Source organism: Spermophilus citellus (assembly GCF_964194105.1).
Source record: "Spermophilus citellus genome assembly, chromosome: 13".
NCBI classification, from domain to species: domain Eukaryota; kingdom Metazoa; phylum Chordata; class Mammalia; order Rodentia; family Sciuridae; genus Spermophilus; species Spermophilus citellus.
Genome location: NC_138193.1, coordinates 114,643,275 through 114,668,074, shown reverse-complemented (window position 1 = coordinate 114,668,074; position 24,800 = coordinate 114,643,275). Strand labels below are relative to the sequence as shown.

At 54.9% G+C, this 24,800-nt stretch overlaps 1 protein-coding gene across 1 annotated transcript in view; it reads left to right on the top strand.

Annotated features, from left to right (window-relative positions):
* DCDC2C (doublecortin domain containing 2C) overlaps positions 1-24,800 on the top strand; it is a gene marked incomplete at its 5' end in the record, with an annotated part of 97,611 nt that overhangs the window by 11,573 nt on the left and 61,238 nt on the right. The window contains 4 exons of the mRNA XM_081265174.1: positions 10,811-10,887; positions 19,562-19,690; positions 22,501-22,638; positions 23,441-23,483. Coding sequence (XP_081121300.1) covers positions 10,811-10,887; positions 19,562-19,690; positions 22,501-22,638; positions 23,441-23,483 — 387 coding nt within the window. The remainder of the gene's footprint in view (positions 1-10,810; positions 10,888-19,561; positions 19,691-22,500; positions 22,639-23,440; positions 23,484-24,800) is intronic.

Sequence of the window (24,800 nt, the reverse complement as noted above, 5' to 3'; positions counted from 1 at the left end):
GACGTCAGTTGGAATACTATAATATGGGCTTAATGCAACCACAGAAATGGCTCATTAATGTGTGTGAAATGACATTTCATTGCTCGGAGGGATGGAGCAGGGAGGCACAAGGCAGAGGCTGGGAGATCCCAGCTTTTGTGGCCTGTGGTGTGTGGGGGCTCTAGTGCAGGAGGTGTCCTGGGCCCCCCGGCTGCAGGGCTCGTGGCAGTGACCCAGGGTTCTGGTCTGTAGCCTCAAGTCACATAGCCGTGGCCCCCAGTTCAGATGATGGCTGGGTTCTTTCCCAAGGGTCTCAGAACGGATGAGCCTGACCCAGTATTCTCCCCAGCGAGGGCTGTGTTCTGGTTCTGCTTTCTCCGCGGGCCGCTCCTGGCTGAAAGCCAGTGTCCGTGAGATGAGACTCTTGAACTCCATCTTGAAAGAGATGTGACAGGCTGCGGGGTTTTCCGGAGCACAGAGGCGACCAGTGACTCTAACAAGGAATGTTTAAAATGAACGTTTAAATGCCAGTTTCCCCGAAGCCCTTCTGGTTCCCTGCCTCACTGAGAAGCTCGGGAAGGAAACCCGTCCTCGTCCAGGAGGCACGCGCTCAGGCTGGGACCTTGCCGTGCCCCTGTGCTCAGTCCAGTTTCCCTGGGCTCTTTACTCTTTGCTGTTGGTCTGTCCCGGACACCTGTCTTGGAAACTTGTGTTTCTGCTAAAAGAGTAACGTGTGATTCCTACTTATTGTAGAAAATTGAGAAAATATTTGGTTCAAATGAAAACGCCCATGATCCTACACCACTGTACCTCCCTGTGGGGTCAACCTGTGAACACGTGCACATCCATGTGCACTCTGAGCTCTATAAATGTACTTATTTAAGCAAAAGGAGAGCATATTCTAATATATTTGCAGAACCCCTTTTACTTCATAATTTGTCATGAAACTGCCACGTGTCGGTATCTGCTCCCTTAGGATTCTTGGTGGACTGGGAGTTCTTGTTGGCTGGTGTATACCGTATGTTTTAAAAACCCACCACCCTTGGTTTGACCCTTGGATATTTTTGTTATTAGAATTATCAATGCACTGAGCATTCCTTTACATCTTTACACCTTACTTGCCACATTGCATTTTCAGGGTTCTCGTAGGTATGGCCAGCTGCTGTCCTGAGAGACTGTAATGCATGGACTCTGTCCGTCCTGTGAGAGAACCCATCCCAACCTCTGGACCCGAGGGCATCGCGCTTCTTGCTCTCCTGACAGATGGCCATGCTTGTGTCAGAGCCTTGTGGAACTGTCACGGGCTCTGTCGTTTGGACACCTTAACGTTTCCAATGCTCGGTTTTCTTATCTGTAAAGTGGGTCTGGTTGGATCTGGGGTAGGGGTCAAGTCTAATTATGTACGTGCCCAGGCGCCATGCTCCGTCACCAGGAGGAGTCTGTGTCTCCCTGCCTCCCGCCCTCTTCCCAGCCGTCTCCCTTTCCCGTTTGACACCGTCTTTGCTGCTGTCACCGTGGAGTTTGAGGCCTGTTTTGATGGAGCCTCTGCTGCTTCAGCCTCACCCCTCGCCCCTCACCCGACTCCCTTCAGGTCTGGGATTCTGTCCACAGTGGATTTGGTTTCTCCAGTCTGTGTCCCCGAGGCCCCAGCTCCCTGGGGCCAGGTGTGCTGTTGTCCCTCTCCGAGGTGGTCCTCTGTGGCAGTGCCTGGCTTCCTGCAGGAGATAGGGATGGGGTCTGAAAGGAAGCCTGGTGGCCGGGTAGGCCTCCAGGGACACACACGCTCTTTGCCTGGGACTTCGTTGGTCAGGGTGCGGCCTTGCTCCCAGGGGAGTTGGGAGGGGCTCCCCTGGACAGCCAGCTGGCGCTGGCATCACCTGGCTGGCCTTGTCTCTGGCCAGTGCCTCCTGCTTGCCGAGCTAGCAGCTCTGGGGCAGCAGAGCCTCTTTCAGGGGGAGGGAGTGCCTCTGTGGGAGCTCCATACGGAGTCAGCCAGTGGGCTGCCCCACCATGATGTCCACGTGTCCGAGCCACAGTGGGCCCAGAGAGGGACCCTTGGCCAAGTCCAGTCTGGGAGGCTCCTGGCTCTCATGCTCCAAAGAGGTCCATGGACTCTGACGGCCCTGGCACCAGTGGGAGCTGTCCTTTGTCCTGGGAGGGGCAGTGCTGGGGCAGCGTGGGAAGGAGGAGTAGGTGTTGACCTGGCTCCTGTTGGTGCTGGCAGCCAGCAGGCCCTGGTGTGGCTGGGGCTCAGCGTCCGGCACCTGTGTGTGTCCCTGATCCCCTTGGCACCTGCTGCCCACAGTGGTGCACTGAATCCTCTCCTGTTTCCGAGTCCAGGCCTCGGTTTCTGGCTCTCCTGCCTTGCCTGTGTGCGGAGGGGCCATGGGGAAGGCAGCCTGGCTGCCCTCAAGGTCCTGACGTGGTAGGGGCGCTGTCAGACATTGCCCTGGTTTGAAAACACATCATCATCCGAACGGGCTCTGCTTGTGTTTGGCAGTGTCAGCTGCCATCCCCACATTCTCAAGAGCCACACACAAGGGTGAAGCAGACATTTAGCTACCAGACTGGCTGTCCCCTGTCCCCTGAGAACCTGACATGAGAAGGACTGGGAGTCAGTGCATTAGCTAAATAAGGAAAACCCTTGGAGGAGAGAAAGGCTCCGAGTCTCCCCGCACCTCCCTGTGGGGCTTCTTGCCCCCTCAAACGTGGCTCCGGGGAAACTCTCAAGAGCAGTGGGTGCAGAGCGGGGTGCGGCACAGTGGGATGCCCTGGCTGCATGCCAGTGGGGTCGCAGGAGAGCGTGGGGTGTGCACCTGCACCCTCCCTCACCTCTGAGCTGCCTGAGCACAGCCTGGGAGAGGCTGCCTGAGGCTTCACCTGCTCCAGGTGGTGGTGGTGTGGACAAGGGGCGAGTCTTGTCCCTGGGAGGCAGGTACAGTGGCCACTCTGGAGCTGTTCAGGTGAGTGCCCGCTCAGGGAGGGTCTGTGGATGCAGCAAAGGAGCAGGGTCAGCTGAGGTTGCGTCCTGTGTGAGGCAGACCGGGAGGGACTCCCTGCGGAGCTGCCCAGGGCGCCACTGCAGCCTCCCCTTTGCCCTAAAGAGCCTCACTTGAAACCTGTCCTGGGAGAGGTTTGGGAGCTCGGAGGCTGGCGGCTCTGCCCTGTTTTCCCTGTTCTCATGCCCTCCGGCCCCCGCCTGAGAGAGCCAGCGTGAGCAGGAGGTGGAGGCAGAGCCAGGCTGGCACAACAGGACAGAACCAAAGCAAGACACACCACGGGCGCCCACTGCAGCTTGACCCAAGGGGACCCACAGTGGGACTGAGATTTCAGTGCACCAGGCAGGACTCCCCTGAATCTGTGGGATGATCACATCATTTTCAGGTTCAATCTGTGAATGTTTTAAATGACGTTAATTGCTTTTCAAACCTTAAGCCAATCACATTTGGTTGTGAAGTATCTTCTTTGTATTTGTTGGATTTTTTAGAATTAAATTATTTATCTGATTTGTTACAAATGATGGCAGAATGCAATTCATTTCATGTCACACATACAGCACAATTTTTCAAGCCACTGATTGTACACAAAGTACTTCACACCATTGGTGTCTTCATATATGAAGATCTTGTTTAGGAGATTTGCAGCTGTGTTGGTGGAGGGGGCTGGTGGTTACCTTACAGTGTCTCTGGAGGTTCGGGAACAGCTTGCCAGGGCTGGAGTTACTTCTTCACTAGAGGCTGGAGAGCACGTGCTGGTAGAGCTGTCTGGGCTTGGAGCCACCACAGAGTTTTAACTGTAACTCCAACCTGATCCCAGGACAGGGCCACCCAGCACAGGGCCACCCAGCATGGGGCCACTGAGGACAGGGCCACCCAGGACAGGGCCACCCAGCACAGGACTACCTAGGACAGGGCCACCCAGGACAGGGTCGCCCAGGACAGGGCCACCCAGCACAGGACCACCCAGCATGGGGCCACTGAGGACAGGGCCACCCAGGACAGGGCCACCTAGCATGAGGCCACTGAGGACAGGGCCACCTAGGACAGGGCCACACAGGACAGGGCCACCCAGCACAGGGCTACCCAGCATGGGGCCACTGAGGACAGGGCCATCCAGTACAGGGCCACCTAGCATGAGGCCACTGAGGACAGGGCCACCCAGCACAGGACTACCTAGGACAGGGCCACACAGGACAGGGCCACCCAGCACAGGGCCACCCAGCACAGGGCCACCCAGCATGGGGCCACCCAGCATGGGGCCACTGAGGACAGGGCCACCCAGCACAGGACTACCCAGCACAGGACTACCTAGGACAGGGCCACCCAGCACAGGGCCACCCAGCACAGGGCCACCCAGCATGGGGCCACTGAGGACAGGGCCACCCAGGACAGGGCCACCCAGCACAGGACTACCTAGGACAGGGCCACCCAGGACAGGGCCACCCAGCACAGGGCCACCCAGCATGGGGCCACTGAGGACAGGGCCACCCAGGACAGGGCCACCCAGCACAGGACTACCCAGCACAGGACTACCTAGGACAGGGCCACCCAGCACAGGACCACCCAGCATGGGGCCACCCAGCATGGGGCCACTGAGGACAGGGCCACCCAGCACAGGACTACCTAGGACAGGGCCACCCAGCACAGGGCCACCCAGCACAGGGCCACCCAGCATGGGGCCACCGAGGACAGGGCCACCCAGGACAGGGCCACCCAGCACAGGACTACCTAGGACAGGGCCACCCAGGACAGGGCCACCCAGCACAGGGCCACCAAGCATGGGGCCACTGAGGACAGGGCCACCCAGGACAGGGCCACCCAGCACAGGACTACCCAGCACAGGACTACCTAGGACAGGGCCACCCAGCACAGGACCACCCAGCATGGGGCCACCCAGCATGGGGCCACTGAGGACAGGGCCACCCAGCACAGGACTACCTAGGACAGGGCCACCCAGCATGGGGCCACCCAGCACAGGGCCACCCAGCATGGGGCCACCGAGGACAGGGCCACCAGGACAGGGCCACCCAGCACAGGACTACCTAGGACAGGGCCACCCAGGACAGGGTCACCCAGGACAGGGCCACCCAGCACAAGGCCACCTAGCACAGGGCCACCCAGCACAGGACTACCTAGGACAGGGCCACCCAGGACAGGGTCGCCCAGGACAGGGCCACCCAGCACAGGACCACCCAGCATGGGGCCACCAAGGACAGGGCCACCGAGGTCAGGGCCACCCAGGACAGGGCCATCCAGCACAGGGCCACCCAGGACAGGGCCACCCAGGACAGGGCCACCCAGGACAGGGCCACCCAGGACAGGGTAGCGTGAAGGTGACCCTGCTTTCTTCCTGGCTGGTTGACACCACGTCAGCTTTGAGAATTGTGGTGGACATGAAGTCAGCTCAGTCAATCTTAAAACCTGCTTCTTTCTACACTTTTTATTGGTGCAATACAGTTGTACATAATGGTGGGATTTGTGACTTATTCATACTTGTGCACAATATAACAACATAATTTGACCAATATCCCTCCTTTTTAAATGTAAATTAAATTTTAATTTGTAAAGGAATTGCCCATTTTCCAAAGGATGAAAGATAGAAACCACTGTCTCCAAGGCCTGCAAGCCCGGGAGCCCGCCTGGTTGACACCCAAGGTGTTCAACCACACGGGCCTGTCCTCCCCCTGCGGAGCCGCTGTGCTGCTGAGGCCAGGGCAGGGCCATCAGGGCACGGGCTGCCAGGCGGCCATGCTTCTCCAGGAGGTGGAGCAGGCCTGCTGTGGCGAGCTCTGGCCTCCCTGTGCCTGATGTCCCTGCTTGGGCCTGGCTGCCCTGGCAAGACTCCCCCCCGCCAGGAGAGGGTGCGGATGGTCCCCTAGACTCGCGGCATTGTGGACTGAGGGTCTGGCAGACCTTCCTCCTCTGGGAAGGAGACGAGCCTAGAGACCCTGCTCTTCCCACAGTGCTCCTGTGAAGGTGCCCTCCGGTCTCCACCCGTGTCTGCTCTGGCTCTCAGGCTGACCACCACTGTCCAGTGGCTCCTCCCGAGGGTCTCCCCAGAAGTGCCTACCACCTGCGGTCTTGGTGCCACAGTCTCCTGAGCCCTTTTTGCTTGATTTTTTTTCAGTTTATTTCATGGATGAGTCATGCTAGTCCAAGTCAAAAGTGGTTACATTATACAAGCTGTGAGGCTTTTAAACTTGTGACAAGGGGCAAAAGGGAAATTCTACTTATTGCAAGGAAATCCTCACTTAAGCTTCAGTGAGCCACAAGCACTTAAAACCCATGAACCTTCAGCTGATCGTCCCCAGCCAGTCCCGTCTCTACCAGCAGCTGAATTACTAGTTTCTTTTCATCGTAATCATCAGCAATCCCCTGGACAGTGGTGAGGGTCTTTCTGCTGTCTCTCTGCTGAATTCTCATGTGGATAGAATCCTGAGAGCAGCAGGCAGCAGGTCCTCATCCTTCTTGCATCAGCAGAGGGGATGGAAGAGTGGAGGTTCTGGATGGCAGACGTATGGTGTGATTCCTTTTCCTTGGGAAACGGCCCGTGGACGCTGGCTGCTGGAAAAGGCAGGCAGGGAGGGGACAGAGCACTGGGAGGCGAGGGGGCTCGAGGGGAAGGTTGCTGAGTCCTTGGTGGTGGCTCAGTGACTGGGGCCTTTGCTTGATATTTTGCATGGAGAGAGTTGAGGGTTTGGAACGGCATGAGGAGGTGACCAGGGACTTGGAGCCTGAGGAGGACAAAGAGCAGTTCTTGTCAGTTGAGCCCTTGGCTGGCGTCCACTTCTACTAAGCTCTGGACAGCGCACGCTCTTGTTTGATTACTCGTGTGGAAGGCGGCGGCTGGGAGGTAGTGCTGCTGGTAACTGCACTGCTGCAGGAAGGATGGCTGAGAGGTTGGACAGCTGGGGGGCGGCCAGTGCTGGGATGGCAGGAGTCAAACAGGCCCGAGCGCTCTGCTGTGTTGTACAATGGGACTCGTGCCAGGAACGGTAATAGAATGTGTTTTGATGGCTCAGGGCAGCCTGGATGTCTTGTGTTCTTGGCTGCTACCTGGAGATGTGCACATTTAATGTGGTGCTGGGGCTTGAACTGGGTCACTCTGCAATCCCCTGCCTCAGCCTCCTGGATAGCTGGCCTTGCTGCTTTGACGATCAGGCATGAATGCGTGGAAGAGTCTTGCGGAGCCTGTTGGCATTCTGCAAGCTGGAGCTGCTACAGGCAGAAGCGTCCCTGGTGATCTCAGTGTCTTCTCTCAGGGCTGAAATTTAGTGCCTTGGCCAATAGGCCTATAGCTCCTGGTCCTCCGGCCTCTCAGGATAGATGACTGACATGGGAGTGTGGCTCTGACACGTGTGAATGAAACTGTCTCCACTATCCGAGAGTAGCAGAAAACCACCTTTACCTGACACTTGATGACAAGCACAGGGAACAAAAAAATCAGAATGGCGTCCTCGACAGCCGGAGTTATTTAATTAGGCAGGTGACATCAGGGTTGATGAATCATTAACACGTCGAAAGAGCAATTAGCTCTTTGTTTCTCAATGTTATCAGTCAGGCAGAAAGCGGTTCTTAAGGCGGCTGTCCCTTAATAGAATTGGCAGAGGATAATCCCTGCTGTGGTGCTTTCAAACAAGGTCTGTGCAGTTAGGCTAGTTGTCGATACTCGTGGCCTTGATTTTTGATGAGTGTTTGGACGCAGGTGAGTAGATCTTGTGTGGCACATGGCAGGTGGGAACAGGGGTGGGTGCATTTGCAGTCCCCAGGCTCCTCTCTTTCCCGGGGTCCTTTCCGGTCTCAGGTGTCCTGCTCTTGTCCTGGCATCTTCCGCTCTTCCTTCATCCATTGGTGCTTGTGAAAGCCTTGAAGTCCACGCCACTCCTCCCCAGGCGGCGGGCCCCCTGTTGATCTGACCGCTCTCAGGAGGGTTAGTCAGGATCCACAAGGCGGGTGAGCAAGTGGACGGGAAAACCCAAGGCAACGGAAGAGACGTGATGGAAGCTGGCCTAGTGTGTGACTGGTCAGGGTAGATCCTCGAAGAGGACATGGAGTGGCTGCTCAGTGAGAGAGAAAGCAAGCCACACAGGCCCAGTACTGGGCAGAGACAGGTGTGGCATTTGCATAGCTGAAAGGATGGGCCCAGGGTCAGAGCACAGGGTGCAGAGGTGGGGAGCGTGGGGAGGAGAGGCAGCAGGTGCCAGCTCGCATGGGCTGGTGGGCGTGGGCGCTGCAGAGAGCAATCTGCAAGGCTGCTCCTTGCTTGCTGCAAAGAAAGCACGGGGGCCGGGCAGCAAGAGCCGTGTTGGGCTGTGGGAGCCTGGAGCCTGGGGCCGCGGGAAGCCAGCAGTCCAAGGGGTGGTGTGCGGTAGAGTTGCCAAGGGGCTGAGGGCTTAGCAGTGGGCACTAGGGATTTTGAAATTGGACAAAAGGGTCTTGGTGGCACCATCTTCTGAGAGAGGGAGATCTGGGGACCTTCTGTGGGTAAAGCTGGCAATTTTGCTTGGGCCAAAATAAGACTCAGATGCCTACGTGAGCTACGTGAGCTCTCGCCAGGCTTCCCTCCACGTGTGTGCACACGTGTGTGCCTGTGTGGGCTCATGTTAGTTGCATGGAGTTCTTAGCACTGTGTGATGGGGGTTGCCTTTGCTTTGTGGAAACCGTTCTAATTCTCATGAGCACTTTATAAGGTCATCCTTGTTCTAAAAGCAAACACTGCTGTCCAGAGAGGAGCACTAGCTCTCCTGGAAACAGGGCTGGGTTTTGACCTAGTCTTCCAGCTCCAGAGCCCGCCAGGCTGTGCCAGGCCTAGCTCTGCCCCCTCGAGGGCTGCAGGTCAGGGTTGCTCTGTCTAATGGTATCTCAGGCTGCAGCCAGGTGCCGGATCAGACTTCCCAGCAGTGGCTCTGTCTTCTTGGATCTCCTCACCCTTCTCCCAGGACCCATAAGACATGCCCAGAGCACCCTCCTTCTGGAACATGGTTCTCAGGAGGCGTGGGGCAGGTGTTGGTTCTTTCTTGCCCCTGGCAGTGTGTGTGGAACCCAGAGCACCTGGGCTGGGGCTTTTGTGGGTGACTTCTCAACCTACAGTGTTCAGGTGAGCTTCCCAAATGAGTGGACCGTGTGCCCATCTTGCAGGTAAGTTGAGGACGGTCTGACCAGTGAGGGGACAGGCCCTGGGAGGCCTTGAGGGAATGCTCAGGTGGTGTCTAACTCTGGCAGGCCTCAAAGTGGGGATCTGGGAGGTGGCAGGCTCAGTGGAGACCCGGGCAGCAGGCGGGTGGCAAAGTCAAGCTGAGGAGTGTGCAAGAGGTGTTTGTCACACTCAGCTGCAGGGCAGACTACCAGGTGCAGAGCAACTGGTGTGCTGTCGGTGTTCTAGGTGAGCCTGGGTTGGGAGCCTGCAAGGGGAGGGGCTCAGCAGTGTGAGGTGTGGGTGGATTCCACCTGATCTCTGTGGAGAGAGGTGGCTGGGCATGGGGGGCATCTCTGCAGAGTGTGTGTGCAGGAGTAAAGCGTGTGGTGTGAGGGGCACTGGGCTTGGTCCTACTCGTGCTGCAAGGGAGGGCTGTTGCCATGTCACTTTAGCAATGGCAGTGAGCTTGGTAGGTGGAGGAGGAGACTGGAGCCTCTGGGTGAAGGCCTCAGTGTAGCAGAGGCCAGAGTGTCTGACCAGACCCTGACAGAACAGTGTGGAGTGGCCAAGAGCAGAGGAAGGTGGCCAGGTGCGTGGGACAGTGAGACAGGGTGCAGGTGGTGGGGTCTGGGCTTACTTTGTGGATGGAGGGGAACAGCCATGTCCTGCTGGCCAGCCCTTAGGGTGATGTGGCATCTCGGGAGGTGACAGTGGGACCTTGGCGGGAACCTCCCATCATCCAAGGAGGAGAGGGGAGGATTTGCATCATGCAGGGGGCGGGGCGGGGTACATAGGTACATTGTCTGCAGAGACAGACAGGAGGGACCTGGGCAATTGGATCTGAAGGGCGGCAGTGGGAAGGAGAAGGGCCCTGCACCGTTCCACCTGGCAGGCTGGAATCACAGAGAGCCACGAGGTTAGAGGCAGGGTTGTGGGGAGGCCACAGTGAGGTGGGGGCCTTTCCAGGCAGCCTGGCCTGGTGCAGCATGGGGTGGGGGTGGTGAGTGCTGATCTTCAGGATTCCCTCTGCTTGCTTTCTGCACACTCCTGGCCACCGGGCAGGGAGAGCAGACTTTGCTCCTCTGTGCAGGACTCAGATATTCCTTCCCACTTGGGGGGTCTCGACCCGTCTCTCAAGGCTGAAGCTGTGACAGGCCAGAGTTGGCTCGGCCTTGTGTTCTCAGGAGAGTCGAGAAGGGTCGTGGAATATGGGGGAGCTGTTCCCACATGCTGGCCAGGACGTCTGGCTCAAAGCTTGTGGCCTGAGAGTAGAAGCCACCCTGACCATCCTTAGGACCCAAGGGGTTGGCCAGCAGAGCCTCAGGGGTGGCACAGAGGTCATTGGCTCGTGCTTGTTGGGTGAACTGCTGGGTGTGTCTGGTGTGAGCTGCGCAGCCCCCTGGGGGCCCTCTGCCTGTCACCCTGGTCCTGGGCACTCTGCACTTTTATACCTGAGCTTCTCATCATGGGGGAAGGTGGCCTGCAGCCCCAACTACCCCACACTCCCTGGGATCCTGTCTGCCCCTCATACAAGCACACAACCCTCTCTGAGTCCTCCAGGGTCCTTCCTGGGGTGTTCTGTCAACAAGAGATCCCACCTTCACTTAGGTTTGGGGTGGCACTGTGCATGCTGATGGTGCTTAGCAAGCGTTTGCTAATCTGAACCAACTCTAAGGCCTGCGTTTTCTTTCTCCAGATAAAGCCGGTGGTGCACTGTGACATGAACGTGCCTTCCAGGTGGCAGTCCTATCACCGCCTTTCCCGGAACATTAAGTGAGTACAGTGTCGTGGGTGAGGACTCAGCCCTTGCCTCCCATGTGGCTGACTCTCCTCTCTCCAGCAGGGACTCCCTCCCTGAGCGCCTTCTCGATGCTCCACATTCTTTCTTCTCTCGAACCCTGAATTAGGGAAGCGACCCAGTGGCTGAGCCAGTATTGACAGCAGTTTTCCTGGGGATGGAGAAGTAAGGGCTCTTGAGCTTTAGGTCGTGGGTTTGTTTTTAATCCAGCTGTTGGGTGTCGAGAGGAAACGTTTTCACCACCGTGAGCTCTCACTCCCAGGGCCCTTTTGGAGCCAGCTCGTCCCACCAGGTGTCCCTGAGAGGGGACGTGTGAAGCTGCATGCTCGGAACACGACATACTGAGCAGGAGCCGTGAGGCCCAGCGCCCTGGGTGGGGTCGTGGCTGAACACGCTGGACTGGACACAGGGCTGTTTCCTGCTCTTCCTCTTGGCTCTGGGACTTTCTGTGCTTTGACTCTGGGCTTGCTCCCTGGTTGGTACAGCAGGACAGAGGCAGCTACCTCGAGGTGGGGAGGATGGCCCCAGGTGACCTGTCCAGAACCCACCGGAGCTCATCAGGGATCAGACTTCTGTAGGTGGCCCTAAGCCGCCTTAAATCCCTGAGGGGGAGTTTAGGTGGTTCCTCCATTTTGCCATGTTTTGCCCCCAAAGAAAAAGTCGTGTGTGTCCTGGATCAGGAGCTCAGAGTTGCGGGACACTGGCAGTGGCCGGGCTGGCCTGACTTAGGCCTGCTCCCTCTCACCTGGGACCGGGGCCTGGGCAGGGGGCTGGGGACCATCTGCCTGACCCACATACCGCAGCTGAGAAGCCGAGAGGAGACCTTGTCAGTCAGCCGCGCTCAGCTCCTCAGGGACCTTTGAAGTCCGGGAGCGTGTCTGGAAGTACCTTACCCTGGGCTTCCGTGACGAGCCACTTAGACACATGAGGTCTCCATGGTGCTTCAGGAGTATGAGAGCTGTTTCGAGACAATTAAAGGCCCAGGGTTTCTAAATTCCGCTCTGCAGGATGGTAGGGTACCCAGTGACTGTGGGTCCTTCCTGATAAGACCTCATCCCCAAGGCTGCACTCCATGGGCACGGCCCGACATGGCCGATTCTTGCTCGGCAGCTTTTCTCCGTATGGACCCCTGCTCCTGTAGCATGTGCTCATCTCTGTATCGTGGACTCAAAGTTCCACTAGATGGAACTAAACAGCCATCGAAGTGAAGAAAAGACCTGAGCACGATTGCTTGGAGACCTCATAACCTCAGACAAATGGCTTAGGAGGAAGTCTTCCCCGTTTCAGAGAGAGAGGGCTCCGACCTGGCCGTGGTGGCCCAGGCTGCTGGACACGTGGCTTGTTGAGCCGGTGTTCTGAGGCTGCCCTGCAGTGGAGAGGCTCTGGGGTCCCGGCCTGCTGGGTGGGAGTTAGCTGGTGACGCTGGGAAGCCACCGTTTGGAGGCTGAGGTCAGGGTCTGGTCCTGGTCTGGGCACTGGCTGTGTAGCCTGAGGTCCCCCCACCAGTGTTCTCCTCCACCTCCTCTTTCACAAAAGTGAGAGAACTCTGAGACCCTCTCCTTGCTCAGCTTAGATTGTCATGGGACATGACAAGGTCAGGTAAGGGAACCTCGGGAGGACAGGGCTGGGGACCTTTGTTTTGTTGTTCATTTGGAAATGCACTGGTGGAAGGTGACCAAGCCCTACGGGTGGCCCCGGGCGTGAGTCAGGAAGGCCTGTGGCAGGCCCATGCTTCCTGAGGCCAGCAGAGCTCTGTTTCTCTTCCTGGAGAAGCGGCCAGAGGTTAGGGTGATCCCGATGAAGCTCAGGACAGAGCGGAATGGGGAGGAGAGAGGATCACTGTGGAAAGGTTGGGTGTGTTTTAGGGCCAGGACGAGTGGTCTCTGGAATGGGGCACAAAGGAATAAGAGCAGGATTCTAGTCTGGTGGCAAGTATGAGGAGTCGGGGACAGGAAGCACCATCCATGTCTTGTTCTCAGGCTGGGGGAAGCCCATGTGCCGGGACAGCTCCCCTCATTCCATGGCTGTTGGCTGAAGTCTCCGGCTGGAGTGCTCCTCTCCTCTGAGTGGTCTTGGCGGCCACCCAGTGGCCATTTGAGTGGACCAGACACCTTGGCTTCCCGTGTGATTCCTTCCAAGTCCAAGCTGCTCCTTGGCCATGAGGGTCTTCTCCAGGACTTCCCTAGGAGGTGTTCCCCAGCAGCTGTCCCTCTCCATGGAGGGCAGATAATCTCCCCAGGGATGTGGGGCTCCAGTGGGTCCCAGGGTGTGGCCCGAGGCTTGGAAACCACTTAGGTTCTTTGCGTTTGCTAGTTGGGGGTATTTGCCAGAGGCTCTGGCTCCACGGGTGTTTTGTGTCCGTAAGTTTTGAACAGCATAGTGAAGTGCTCTGGAAGCTCTGCCACTTAGCCGTGTCCCCACTGGTGTCACGATTCTTTGTCACATACTGAAATTGTGTCGCCCAGTGTGTGTTGACATTGGGAGGGAGAGCAGTGGTCTCATGGGAGGGGGCGAGGGGTGCAGGAGGCTGTGTCCCAGCAAGCAGTGGGGTTTGCACAGTGAGGGGCCCCTCTGTGCAGCCGTTGGCCAGTGCCACGCTGGGGGAGCAGAGTCAGGCAGCTGTGGCTCACAGGCAAGGGGTATGACTTAGCTGTCCGGCCCTATGGTGTCCCTGAGCTCTCCGTTCATCAGGTTTTAGATAAGCTCCATGTGGTTTTTACTTCATGCAGAAACAAGGTAAAAGGCAGGGAGCACTTGGGAAGTTGAAGGGTGTGGGTGAAAGTCAAGATCCTTGAAGGTTCTGCAAAGCTTCCTGGGATGGGGGCTCCAGGTTGCAGGTTCTGGAGGTGACTCCCCACCATGGACTAAAGATGCACGTCAGAGAGAACTAGGTCTCCGCATCCTACCACGTCCCACAGACACCCCAAGCTTTTCTGTAGTCCTCTGCTTCTGGAGGGAGGAAATGGAGAACAGCAGAGGCTGGTCTGAGGTTGTCTTTCCTGGGCCCACATCTCCTGGCCCAGATGCTGGACACACAGAGTGCAGATGAGCTTCGTCTGTAGCCACCTGCGGCCCTTTTTGCTGGTTCCTGAAGAAGTATGAGGAATACGGTCCACAGCCGTCAGAACACAGATCACCCCCATACAGGATTAGAGTGGCGTTTCCTGGGAACTTTGCATCCCTTGAGTTTGACTTTGGTGTGTGAGAAGTGGGTAGGGCTTCATCAGATCCCGGGAATGCTGTCGGCTTCCCCAGGGGTGGTCAGCTAAGTGCTGGGGACTTTCACAAAGGGAGCAGAGAAGGCAGAACACGGATTCCTGGCCGGGAAGGACGGGTGTTGGGAGGGGCCTCACACAGGATGCGCTGGGGCTGGGCACCGTGGGAGGTTGGGTTTGGCCAATATTACGGAACTCAGATCCTGGACTAGCGGGTGTCCCTTCATGGACTGGAAGGACAGGTGTAAAGTTTTCTTTTCTTTTTTTTTTTTTTAAAGAGAGAGAGAGAGAGAGAGAGAGAGAATTTTTTAATCTTTATTTTTTAGTTCTCGGCGGGCACAACATCTTTGTTGGTATGTGGTGCTGAGAATTGAACCCGGGCCGCACGCATGCCAGGCGAGCGTGCTACCACTTGAGCCACATCCCCAGCCCAGGTGTAAAGTTTTCTAATAACCCTCTGGATGTTTGGTGGAGCCTGAAAATCCCCCCAGTTTTAAATGCTATTAGGGAATCTTGGGGAGGTCATGCACAGAGGTCCTATTTCTACCTTAAGGGGCTCTGTGTCCGTACACACTCGATGTCTGTGGAGTCCGTTGCCCACACAGGAGGGATTTTGTCTAAGACCTGACTGAGGTCCTCAGTTGAATGAGCTCTAAGTTGAAGGGGCAGAGGGGCTCAGGAAGCTGGACAGGACTGTTAGGTTGGGCCCTGGACGAGGGCAGGGTCAGGGACCTGAAAGTGTGGCTTGGGGCACTGTGCATTTTGATACCCTGCTCCTGAGAAGATCCCTTCCCAGAAGATTCATGGGGCTGGTGGAGCTGAGAAGGAAGTGTCCTGAGCTTGGGGGGCCACAGAATGTGGGGGGATTGAGAAAGAAGCGAGCATGAGGCAAGAGATCAGAACCCACCCCTGTGACGGTGGGGGACTCGGGCGTGGTCACGGAGGTGGAGTGCGTTGCCCAGGATCAAGACGAAACATGGTTTGCTGCTTCTGTTTGTGGGCGACTCCTCCTCCTGAGCTGGTGCCGTTGAGGGCCCTGGACGCGAGCTTCCTCAGGGCCAGAATGCTTTCTGACAGGAGGCCTGGCATCTCTCTCAAGGCCTGGCAAGGATGGCCCACATCCTTGCTCCTTGCAGCATAGGCAGGTGTCTGGGTCCGTGAGTGTGGTTTGGAGATTGTCCCGTCGCAGCGGCAGAGCTGCTGTCTGTGCCGTGAGTTTCCCACTTGGATGGGATCGTTTTGTGCTGATAGACATTCTTCAGATCTCAGGAAGGAAGCTCAGGGTTGGCACGAGCTATTATTTAAACCACTCCCGTTGTCTTCCACGGGGTTTCAAACCCAGCCATAACATCTTAGCTTTTAAAAATAATGCACATTAAAAAAAACAAAAAACTTTTTAGAAAACATTTTACATTACCTTATTTTGACTTCCTTAAGACCCCATGGAGCAGATAAGGCCAGGCGTTCCTCCTCCAGGTTTGGAAAGGGCAAGTTGAGACCAAAATGAGATAAGGCCGCTGGTCTGCACCCTTGGTCACCACGGTCCACCCAGTCCCTGCACGTCACTGCTCTGCAGCACTGCAGAGTGCCCCGGGCCCAGGAGACCAGAAAACTGTGGCCCGGGCTAGTCCTCGGGGCGGCGTTGACCGACATAGACTGCTTAGTTCCTGACTCGGTTGTGGAGACCTTGGTTTCTGGTGAACTCCTCAGTCAGCTCAGCCTGTAACTCACACGGGCTCTTGCTTGGCACGGAGTGCTCCAGGCCGAGGGGGACAGGACGCGTTCCTGCTTCCTTCCTGTCACAGTGGATCCTGACGTCTGAGCTCAGTTGTGGCAGCAGAAGTAAAAACGCCCCTGGGTGTCTTCCATTCTGCTCTCACCAACGAGACTCCGAGACTCCGGAGAAGCCACCCATTGCTGACACCTTCTCCCTGGTTTTTAATAGGGAAAGGGGAACGCGAGGCAGTGGAAGAGTCCCTCAGGCTGAGGAGCCTGTACACGTGCCTTTCCACCAAGCTGCTGTGTGACTTGGACAAGCCACCTAGCTTCTCTGAACCTTTTTTTCATCTGTATCACAGGGTAGCACTTGCTCTACGATTTTTTGGAAAGATCAGACGATTTTATAAAGTGTGCAGGTAAATGTGGAGGAAATAGCAGCTATCATCGCCAGCTCACCTGACTAGAATCCATTCCTTTGTCCATATGTTAATTCCCATTTAAAATGCTTCCTGTTTCCCATCCAGAGACTACACAGCAGTGCGCCGGGCATTGCACTGAGAGGAGTTTACGCCGTTACCTTGACTTTAGCTGTGCTTGGCAGAGGGACTGTTTCTCTTATAGCCAGATCAACTCATGCCCCGGCAAATATATAGTTTTAAATGGTAATAAATTAAAATCTCCTCCCACTCCACGTCCGCAGGCCCCGAGTGACTTCTCCAGAGGCGAGAGCTGTCACCTCTTCCAGCACCCACTGGTGTGTGTGCTGCCTCCCTTTCACCAGGGACTGTCCTGGAGACGACCCTATCAGCGCTGAGATGGTGGTGGTTAGATGTGGCAGCATCCTGCACCTCCCCACACTCTGGCACCTCTGGCACGGGTTTAACAGTGGTGGGATCTGATGTGTGCCCATCTGTCACCTCTCCGTTGAGGACTCCCTGGGAAAGTGCTAGGGTGCTTCAGGTGGCGCACGGGAGGAGATGGCCCTGGACAGTGCTGTGGAGCCTGTGAGGCCAGTGGACGTCAGCAGATGTGCTGGGCCCTTCTCTCCTTGGAACAGGTGATTTCCAAACTTAAGAATCCAGATTACATTTTTTTTCTTTCTTTAGATAAAATGTTCTACATTGTTAACAGACAATTCTTTTATATGTATCTGCCTTTTTTGAAAGATGTGGAAATCTGGAGGTGAATAAAGGGTCATCAGTTTTCCCACTCCACAGAGACCCCCCAGAGCCGCAGGGCACCTTCCTGGAGCCCTCTGGAGCTGCCTCTGGGTTTCTTTCAGCTTTTAACATTGGTTACGCCGCTGACTCCCTGGAAAGGACAAATTCCTACGAACAGCTGGATGGCTGCATAACTTACGGGACCGTCATGTCCTGGTTTATTTCACCTTCTGCCGTACTGAGACACTGAGACCTTTTTATCCTTGTTGTTATAAGTGATTGTATGAGGAATATCTCTGCACCATAAGTCATTGTCCCCACTTCTGTGGGATGAGGTGGCAGAGCCGGTGGCTCCTGGTTTCTTGTGTTGTGTTGGTCTGTATGGCTGGAGTATCCTTCAGGAAGACCGACTGTGTCCGACTGTGTGAGTGCATCTGTTTCTCAGCACTCAGGATACAATGTATATTAAATGTCTTTGAAGTTTAGGCAAAAATATAATGTGGTCTTTTGTAAATATTTATTTTATTACTATCAGTATTCTATATTTAGACTTTTATTGTAAGCCAATTAGGAAAACATTGTAGCAGATTTTTGTTGCGGTAGTAACATTAATAAATTGTGCATTCATGGACTACATACAACATTTCTTTCTATAGTTTATTTTGGGCAGTTTTAAATATGGAAGAAGCTGCCACAAAGCTTTAGCAGAGAAAATGGATTTTCTTTGTTGTGACAACACATTAAAAATTATATATTCACTCTGAGAAAAAGACATATGTGCCTTAAATTCTAAGTTATTTGCATTTAAGGGAAAAATAGTAAAACCATGGTAATAGTAAATAATGATATGGATAAATGAAAAGCCATTGTGTATTGCTGAAGGATATTAATTATTGTTGATAGATGTAGAAAAGTAAACTTTGAATTTAGCTGTGTTTTAGTTCCAGCTACGACAGTCTGACACTTGTCAAGGGGTGATTGATGTGGGGTGCCGCAAATCACTTTGCGATGGATTTTGAGAGGCCACTAGACCTCCCCTCCAGCCCAACACAGATAATGAAGCAGACCCCTGGGCTCACAGGGAAACCGCCTCAAGACTGCGAGAGGGAGTCAGTTCCTCTTTGTCTTTCCCAAGGACTGCACATGCCTTCTGTGGGTCTCTCCTCCCGGAGGGAAGCGGCTGCGTAGTTCAGGTGTGCTGTTCTCCACATGATGGTTTTCCTCCATTTTACCCATCAGGGAGTTGAGGGCATATATTTGCTTTTTAAGGAACAGAGTTTTGTCTAGTTTTCTGGGTTCGTTAGATTATGTAAACAGGTGAAAGAACGAACAAGACTCGTGGTCAGAGAAAATGCCCATTTATTGAGGAACAGCTCTGCATATTTATAGAGCTGGGGGTGGTTTGACAGTTATGACAGTTTAACAGTTTAATGGTTTGACAGTTGGCATGGGGTGCTTTCTGATGGGTGGGTAAGGATCATGTGAGCCAGCAGGGCTCACCGTTGGACGGCTCTTCTCGGGGGATGGGGAAGTTAGTTGTTGGAGCCAGGGCGACTCCCAACATTCCCCCATCTTTGTTATTAAATGAGAGTGGGCATCGAAGTAGGGAGCCCCCACAGGAGGCTGAGAGGACTGGTATAACTTCAGGAACCAGATCAACGAAGGTTCCTTGCCACCCGAGATCCCTGATGATGTCAGTCCATTCGGCATAGGTCTCGACTGGAGGTATCCTCAGAAGCCAGGGGTTGGTAATTCCTGAGGAGAAGCTGGTTAAAAACTTGATTAGAAATGTTTTTACCCACCTGAGTCTGAATGAACTTTAAAGGGAAGGAACAGGCTAGGGAGTTTTTATAGCCCAAATCTAATGGGGTCTCTGGGTCTGCAAGCTGCCTTGTTGGCACACAAGGGGTTTAAGTGTTCAGCCTTGAGCGGGGGCTGGGGCGTTTGGGCTTGAAGCAAACAGGTGATAAAGAGCCAGACAGAGGGTTTGAGAGGCCAGGTCATCCTGCAGCTAACTTTGGTTTGGCATGCCCTGCAGACCAGCCTGTCCTGCACCTAACACCCTCAGTTCCACTCTTCCTTCCTAGTCCAATCTATCTCCCTCCCCTCTCTATTAAGGCCGCTCTTCAAACTCTCTCCTACCTGGGTGTCTCTGAAACCAGCTTGCTTCTCTCTTTGCCTTTCTCGAAATATCCCAGTTTTCTAAACCTGCTTGCTTCTCTCACTTATCACTGTCTTGTCTCTCTTCACACCAAGAAAGCACAGGCTTTGAAATAAAGAAGGCAGCTTTTTTTAAGGAAGAGAGTTTTGTCCAGTTTTCTGGGCTTGTTAGACTAGGTAAACAGGTATTTTCCTAGCATCTGTGTTCCGCAGCAGGCGTGGAGACCTCTCCGCAGGTGCAGGTGGTGCTCTGTGGGGCGTGGGATGTCACCAGGGGCTGCTCAGTCCCCGCGGTGCTTTCTCAGTTCTGTAATGATATACATGTATGTATGTTTCCTTTGATTTTCTTCAACTCAAATTTAAGGCCTTAATGAATGTTTTCCTCTTTATTACAGTGTTTTCACAAATGGAAGAATATTTATTCCACCCGTAAAAATTATTATACCCAAATTCAGCCTGAAAGACTGGAATAGCGTGCTGGCCACGATTGGAGAAAAAGTCTTCCCTTGGGGAGGTGTTCGAAAGTAAGGAGCTGTGCCTATGAGATGGGTGGCAAGCATCTGTTTTCTTACTGAGAGCACTTCCTGCCTGGACCAGCAGGTGTAGGGTGACTCATCTTGAATCGGATTTTGGTCCTCAGAAGCAGGGAGTGTCTCCTGTCTTTGTATCATCCTCATTTTCAACCAGTTTTGTGAATTTATTCTCTAAACAAACTGCTGAGCACTGACCATGAGCTTTTCAGTGTGCACACAGCCCAGAAGGACCAGCCTTGCCCAAGCCCTGCGGGTGGCCTCCCTAGGTGGCCAGCAGCTACTGCTGGGCCAGATGCTGCAGATGGGATCAGGCAGTAGCACAGCCGGTGGCTTCTGGGGGTCAGATGGGCCAGATCTTCTCTGCCTCTCTACCTTTGTCACTCAGGTCATCCTTAACCTCTCCATGTCTTTCCCTCATCTGCAAATGGAAATGAAGCCGTGTTCATGTCCAGGAGTGGCAGCATGTGTCAGTGCTTACAGTGGCTCAGTGCCCAGGGAGAGGTCACTGGAGGCAGTGGCTTTACGAAGAGAGGTGGAAAGCCTGAGCCACCGTGCTCTTGGGAAGCACTGCACCCTGTCACTGCATGCGACTCCCTATGCTGGAAAAAGTGGCCAGTTGTGGGGGAAGATCAGGCCATGGTGAATTCTTGGGCTTCCTCCTGTCTCCTCCTGTCCTGATGTTGTCCCCTGAGCTTCCTCCTGTCTCCTCCTGTCCTGATGTTGTCCCCTGAGCTTCCTCCTGTCACCTACTGTCCTGATGTTGTCCCCTGAGCTTCCTCCTGTCACCTCCTGTCCTGACCCTGTCCCCTGAGCTTCCTCCTGTCTCCTCCTGTCCTGATGCTGTCCCCTGAGCTTCCTCCTGTCTCCTCCTGTCCTGATGTTGTCCCCTGGGCTTCCTCCTGTCACCTACTGTCCTGATGTTGTCCCCTGAGCTTCCTCCTGTCTCCTCCTGTCCTGACCCTGTCCCCTGAGCTTCCTCCTGTCTCCTCCTGTCCTGATGCTGTCCCCTGAGCTTCCTCCTGTCTCCTCATGTCCTGATGCTGTCCCCTGGGCTTCCTCCTGTCACCTCCTGTCCTGATCCTGTCCCCCGGGCTTCCTCCTGTCTCCTCCTGTCCTGATCCTGTCCCCCGGGCTTCCTCCTGTCTCCTCCTGTCCTGACCCTGTCCCCTGAGCTTCCTCCTGTCTCCTCCTGTCCTGATGCTGTCCCCTGAGCTTCCTCCTGTCTCCTCCTGTCCTGATGCTGTCCCCTGGGCTTCCTGATGTCTCCTCCTGTCCTGATGCTGTCCCTCTGGCCTTCTTCTAGGCCTGATCTAACATTGCAGATTTCAGAAGGGGCCCCAGAGCCTCAGTGTCTGGGAACTTGCTGTTCTCCTCCTAGACTTTCTGGTTCCTAGCACCTGGGTGATTGGCTCCTCTGCTTCACGGGCGCCTCAGTGATCTGGTGTGTGGTGGGGTGATGTCGAGCTCTGTGGCCTCCAGCTCTTCTTGTATCCAGTATCCTTCTCCTCCACTCAGGTGCAGCCCTGATTCTGAGCTCTGACTCACAGCCTCACAGTGGGTGCCTCTCCTCTTTCTTGGAGGCCCTTCCTGTTGTCCCAGCTGCCCACGACAACAGCTTGCTGTGGCTGTGACATGGCTGCTACCCACTCTTCCACAGAAAGTGTTGCTGTCTGTCTAACTAACCATTGACTCCTCTCCCTGGACATGGAGGCTCTTTACAACCTGCCCTTCAGCCATAGTCCCCTGAATGGCAGCTTCCTCTTGTCTGACTTTTCTGCACATTCCCTCCTTCTGGCCCAGATGGCTTCCATCCACCTCACATGATGAAATCCTGCTCACTTTTCAAACCTCACTGGGAATTCTTAGACCTTTGAAGGTTACACTGAGTCTGACCAGGCTCGTCTTGGACCCTCTGACCGCCAGCTTTCTATTACTGTAACAAAATAACCTGAGATAACCAGCTTAATAAGGGAAAAGGCTTATTTTGGCTGACAGTTTCGGAAGTTGCAGTTCACGCTTGGTTGACCCCCTTGGTCCTGGGCCTGTGTGGAGGCAGCTCCTCATGGTGGCCGTTTGTGGCAGAGGAAGCTGCTCACATCATGGTGGTCAAGCAGAGAGGAAGGGCCAGAATCCCAACATCCCCCTCCAGTTGGGTCCCAGTGTCCTTGCCCTAGGCCTTCCATTTAAAGGCTCCACCAGCTCTTCCCAGGGCACAGGCTGGGACAGGCCTTCAGCACATGAGCTGTTGCAGCGGCCCAGCGTGTCGCCCCTCCCGTCTGTGTGCTGTGCAGGGTGTTTGCCATCCTGACTGTGGAGAAGCAATGGCTTCTTCCTTTTGCCCTAATAATGGCTACCTCATTGCCTATGCATACGGACGAGTGGACTCTTTCTTAAACAGATGAACTAGTGGATGAGGACCAAACAAGAAGTAGGCTCAGAGGAGCCTTTTGGTGCTGATGAAAAGGCACATTATTTGCAGGAAATGCTGGTTTGTTTGCCAAGTATCGTAACAATTAGGCCAATCTGTATTAACTTTAGCTGTTATTAGTTAAAATTAATTGAATACCAAACAAGAGCTTAGCATGTTGTTGAGAGCCTCTGAGCACTGGTGGAGAATTAGAAGTCTGGAGCCAGCAGCGTGCCTGTCTGGAGGAGCAGAGCTCGGGGCTCACCGTCCATGGCGGGCTTGCTTGTGAGGGCTGGTTCTCGGTAGAGCCCAGGTTAGTCGTGTCACAGGGGAAGACAGCACGCCCTGTGCGCTGGTCCTACTGTCTCTAGCCTGCTTCTTCCTGCATCTGCAGATTGTTCACTTTGGATGGACACCTTCTGGAGAACTCACAGGACTTGCAAGACAGTCGATTCTATGTTGCTGCAGGACTGGAGAACTTCAAAAGCTTTCCATACTGGAGGTCCCCAAACGTCCCCATCGAGGTCCAAGAGTGAGTCCATTTTAAGTCTTTGCATCCTGAGCTTTGGTAAAGTCTCCCCTCTCCCCACTGCTTCTTCTGAGTATGTCCACCTCAGCTGCTGGCTGTTTTTCCACAGTGAAATGTGCTGTTCTGGTGATACAGATTCTTCACGGGTCAGGTTCCCATCACCATCCTTCACAGTCTCCAGCAGGGGCTTAAGTATCTTTCCCTCAACAAAGAGGTTGAGGCTCAGGAGAAACAGGGGCTGCCCAGTGGCTGAGGGACAGGGCCATTCCACAGGACAAGCAGGTGCAGGAACTGCTCTGTGAGCCCTGGGGGAGGCGCTTCCTGTGTGCACAGCTACCACCCAGTGCAAGAGGTCGAGTGCAGAGTGAGGCAGATGGGGTCGGTGGGCCCTGCGGCAGGCCGGCTGTGGACAGGGAGGGAGGCCTGCTCCTCTCAGCCTGGGCTCCTCCAAGAACAGGGAGGCTATCGCTTCCCCCGGGAGTTGTGAGGGCTGCAAGAGGAGCTGCGTTTGTGGGAGCGCCACATGCCAGGCTCCCCACCACAAACCCCAGACAGAAGCCCCTGTGGGTGCCAGCCTTGGCCAAAGCCACCTGATAAGAGCCATGTCACTTTCAGGGACCCCAAGGCAGCAGGCAAAGCAGGACCAGGCCCGTTCTGCTCCCATACTGGGAAACCGTGGATGCCTGAGCCCTTGTTCTGCATGGACCACAGGCTGCGCTCTTGCCCCGCTCCCCACCCAGGACCAGGCTGCAGCCTGTGAGAATGGGTTGAGCATAGACATGACAAGCTGTCTTTTGTCTTTCAGAAAGTACTCAGACATGGAAAGACGCCTGCAGAAAAAGAAGAAGGTAAGTGATCTTTAAGAGGAGAGGTGACCACTGTTGCTGACTTGGTATCTTCTGGCACCGGAAAGGACAGGGCACATGCAGGCCCTGAACTGTAAACTGAGCCTTAGGTGCACAGTAGGAGCACCAGACCCTAAAGAGGAGTCACACCCTCCTATGATCGGGAAGGGGAAGTGAGGTCCAGACATGGAGCTGGTCAGACTGGAGCCACCTGCAGGTATTTGTGATAAGACATGCAGTCTCATGGGACAGGTAGGAGAGAAACTGAGGCACCCTCGGACCCTGGAGGGTGTGGGGAGGACGTCATAGGCAGAGGTGACGCAGAGTGAGGCGCGGAGGGGTGTGTGCGTGTCTACACACACAAGCTGCTGCAGCTGAAAGCATGAGAAAGCATGTCTGGGGAGGAAGGAGGCCTCACCATCCTCACGACCTGGCTCGATTGTGTGTCCCTGGTCACTGTGTGGAAACTGTGTTTTTCAGTTCTGTTGCTGGTACTGTTTATTTGACAGAGCTGTTGGGTCTCCGTGTCCAGCGCACTGGCTCCCAGGCCTCCCGACTGTAACACTCTGGCCTGGAGAACTCCTATGTGTCGGGGTCTTCTTGGCCAGTACCCAAGGGCATGGGGGCCTTGGCTTCCTCTGTCCTGGGCAATGCAGATGTCACAGGCACCGCTTTGGCTGCTTTCTTGCAAATGCCATTGACCTTCTCACTGTCCGACCAGCACTGTGACTACCACTGCGTCCATCCCACCGTGGATGAGCTTGACTGGGCTGTCTCTGTCCTTGCCCTGAAGTAGCTCAGCTTGCTGCTGTGGCACCTGACTTCTCACGCTGAACTCACCACCACGTTCCAGACCCGATGCTCATCTGCGGACAATGTTACCTCTAAAAATGTTTTCCTGACTGTGTTTTGCTAAATTTTGTTAGGGGATTTTGATCTTGGTTTATAAGTGAGATTAGCCTACATTTTTTTCTGGTGTTGTCCTTGACTAGTTTTGGTAACAAAGGTTTTCTGTGAATTCACTGCTGTTATATGGCTCCGTGAGTTGAAGGACCTCATTCCTCTCTGAGGAATGCATTTCAGTAGTGTTTGTGGGACAGGTGGCTGAATGACGATCCGTGAGCCCAGAGCCATAGGCATGCTCTGTGCTGGGATGCACAGATCACGGTGTATGGGGGCATCGTTGAGGTGTGTGGGGATGGGAGCTGAGCTCAGATCACAGAGCAAGAGGGCAGATGCTCCGTGGTGTGCACACGCTGGGTCCTGGGCCTGTGGAGCTCTCCTCTACTGGCTTGGCCAGCATTTCACCCTCTGGTGTGG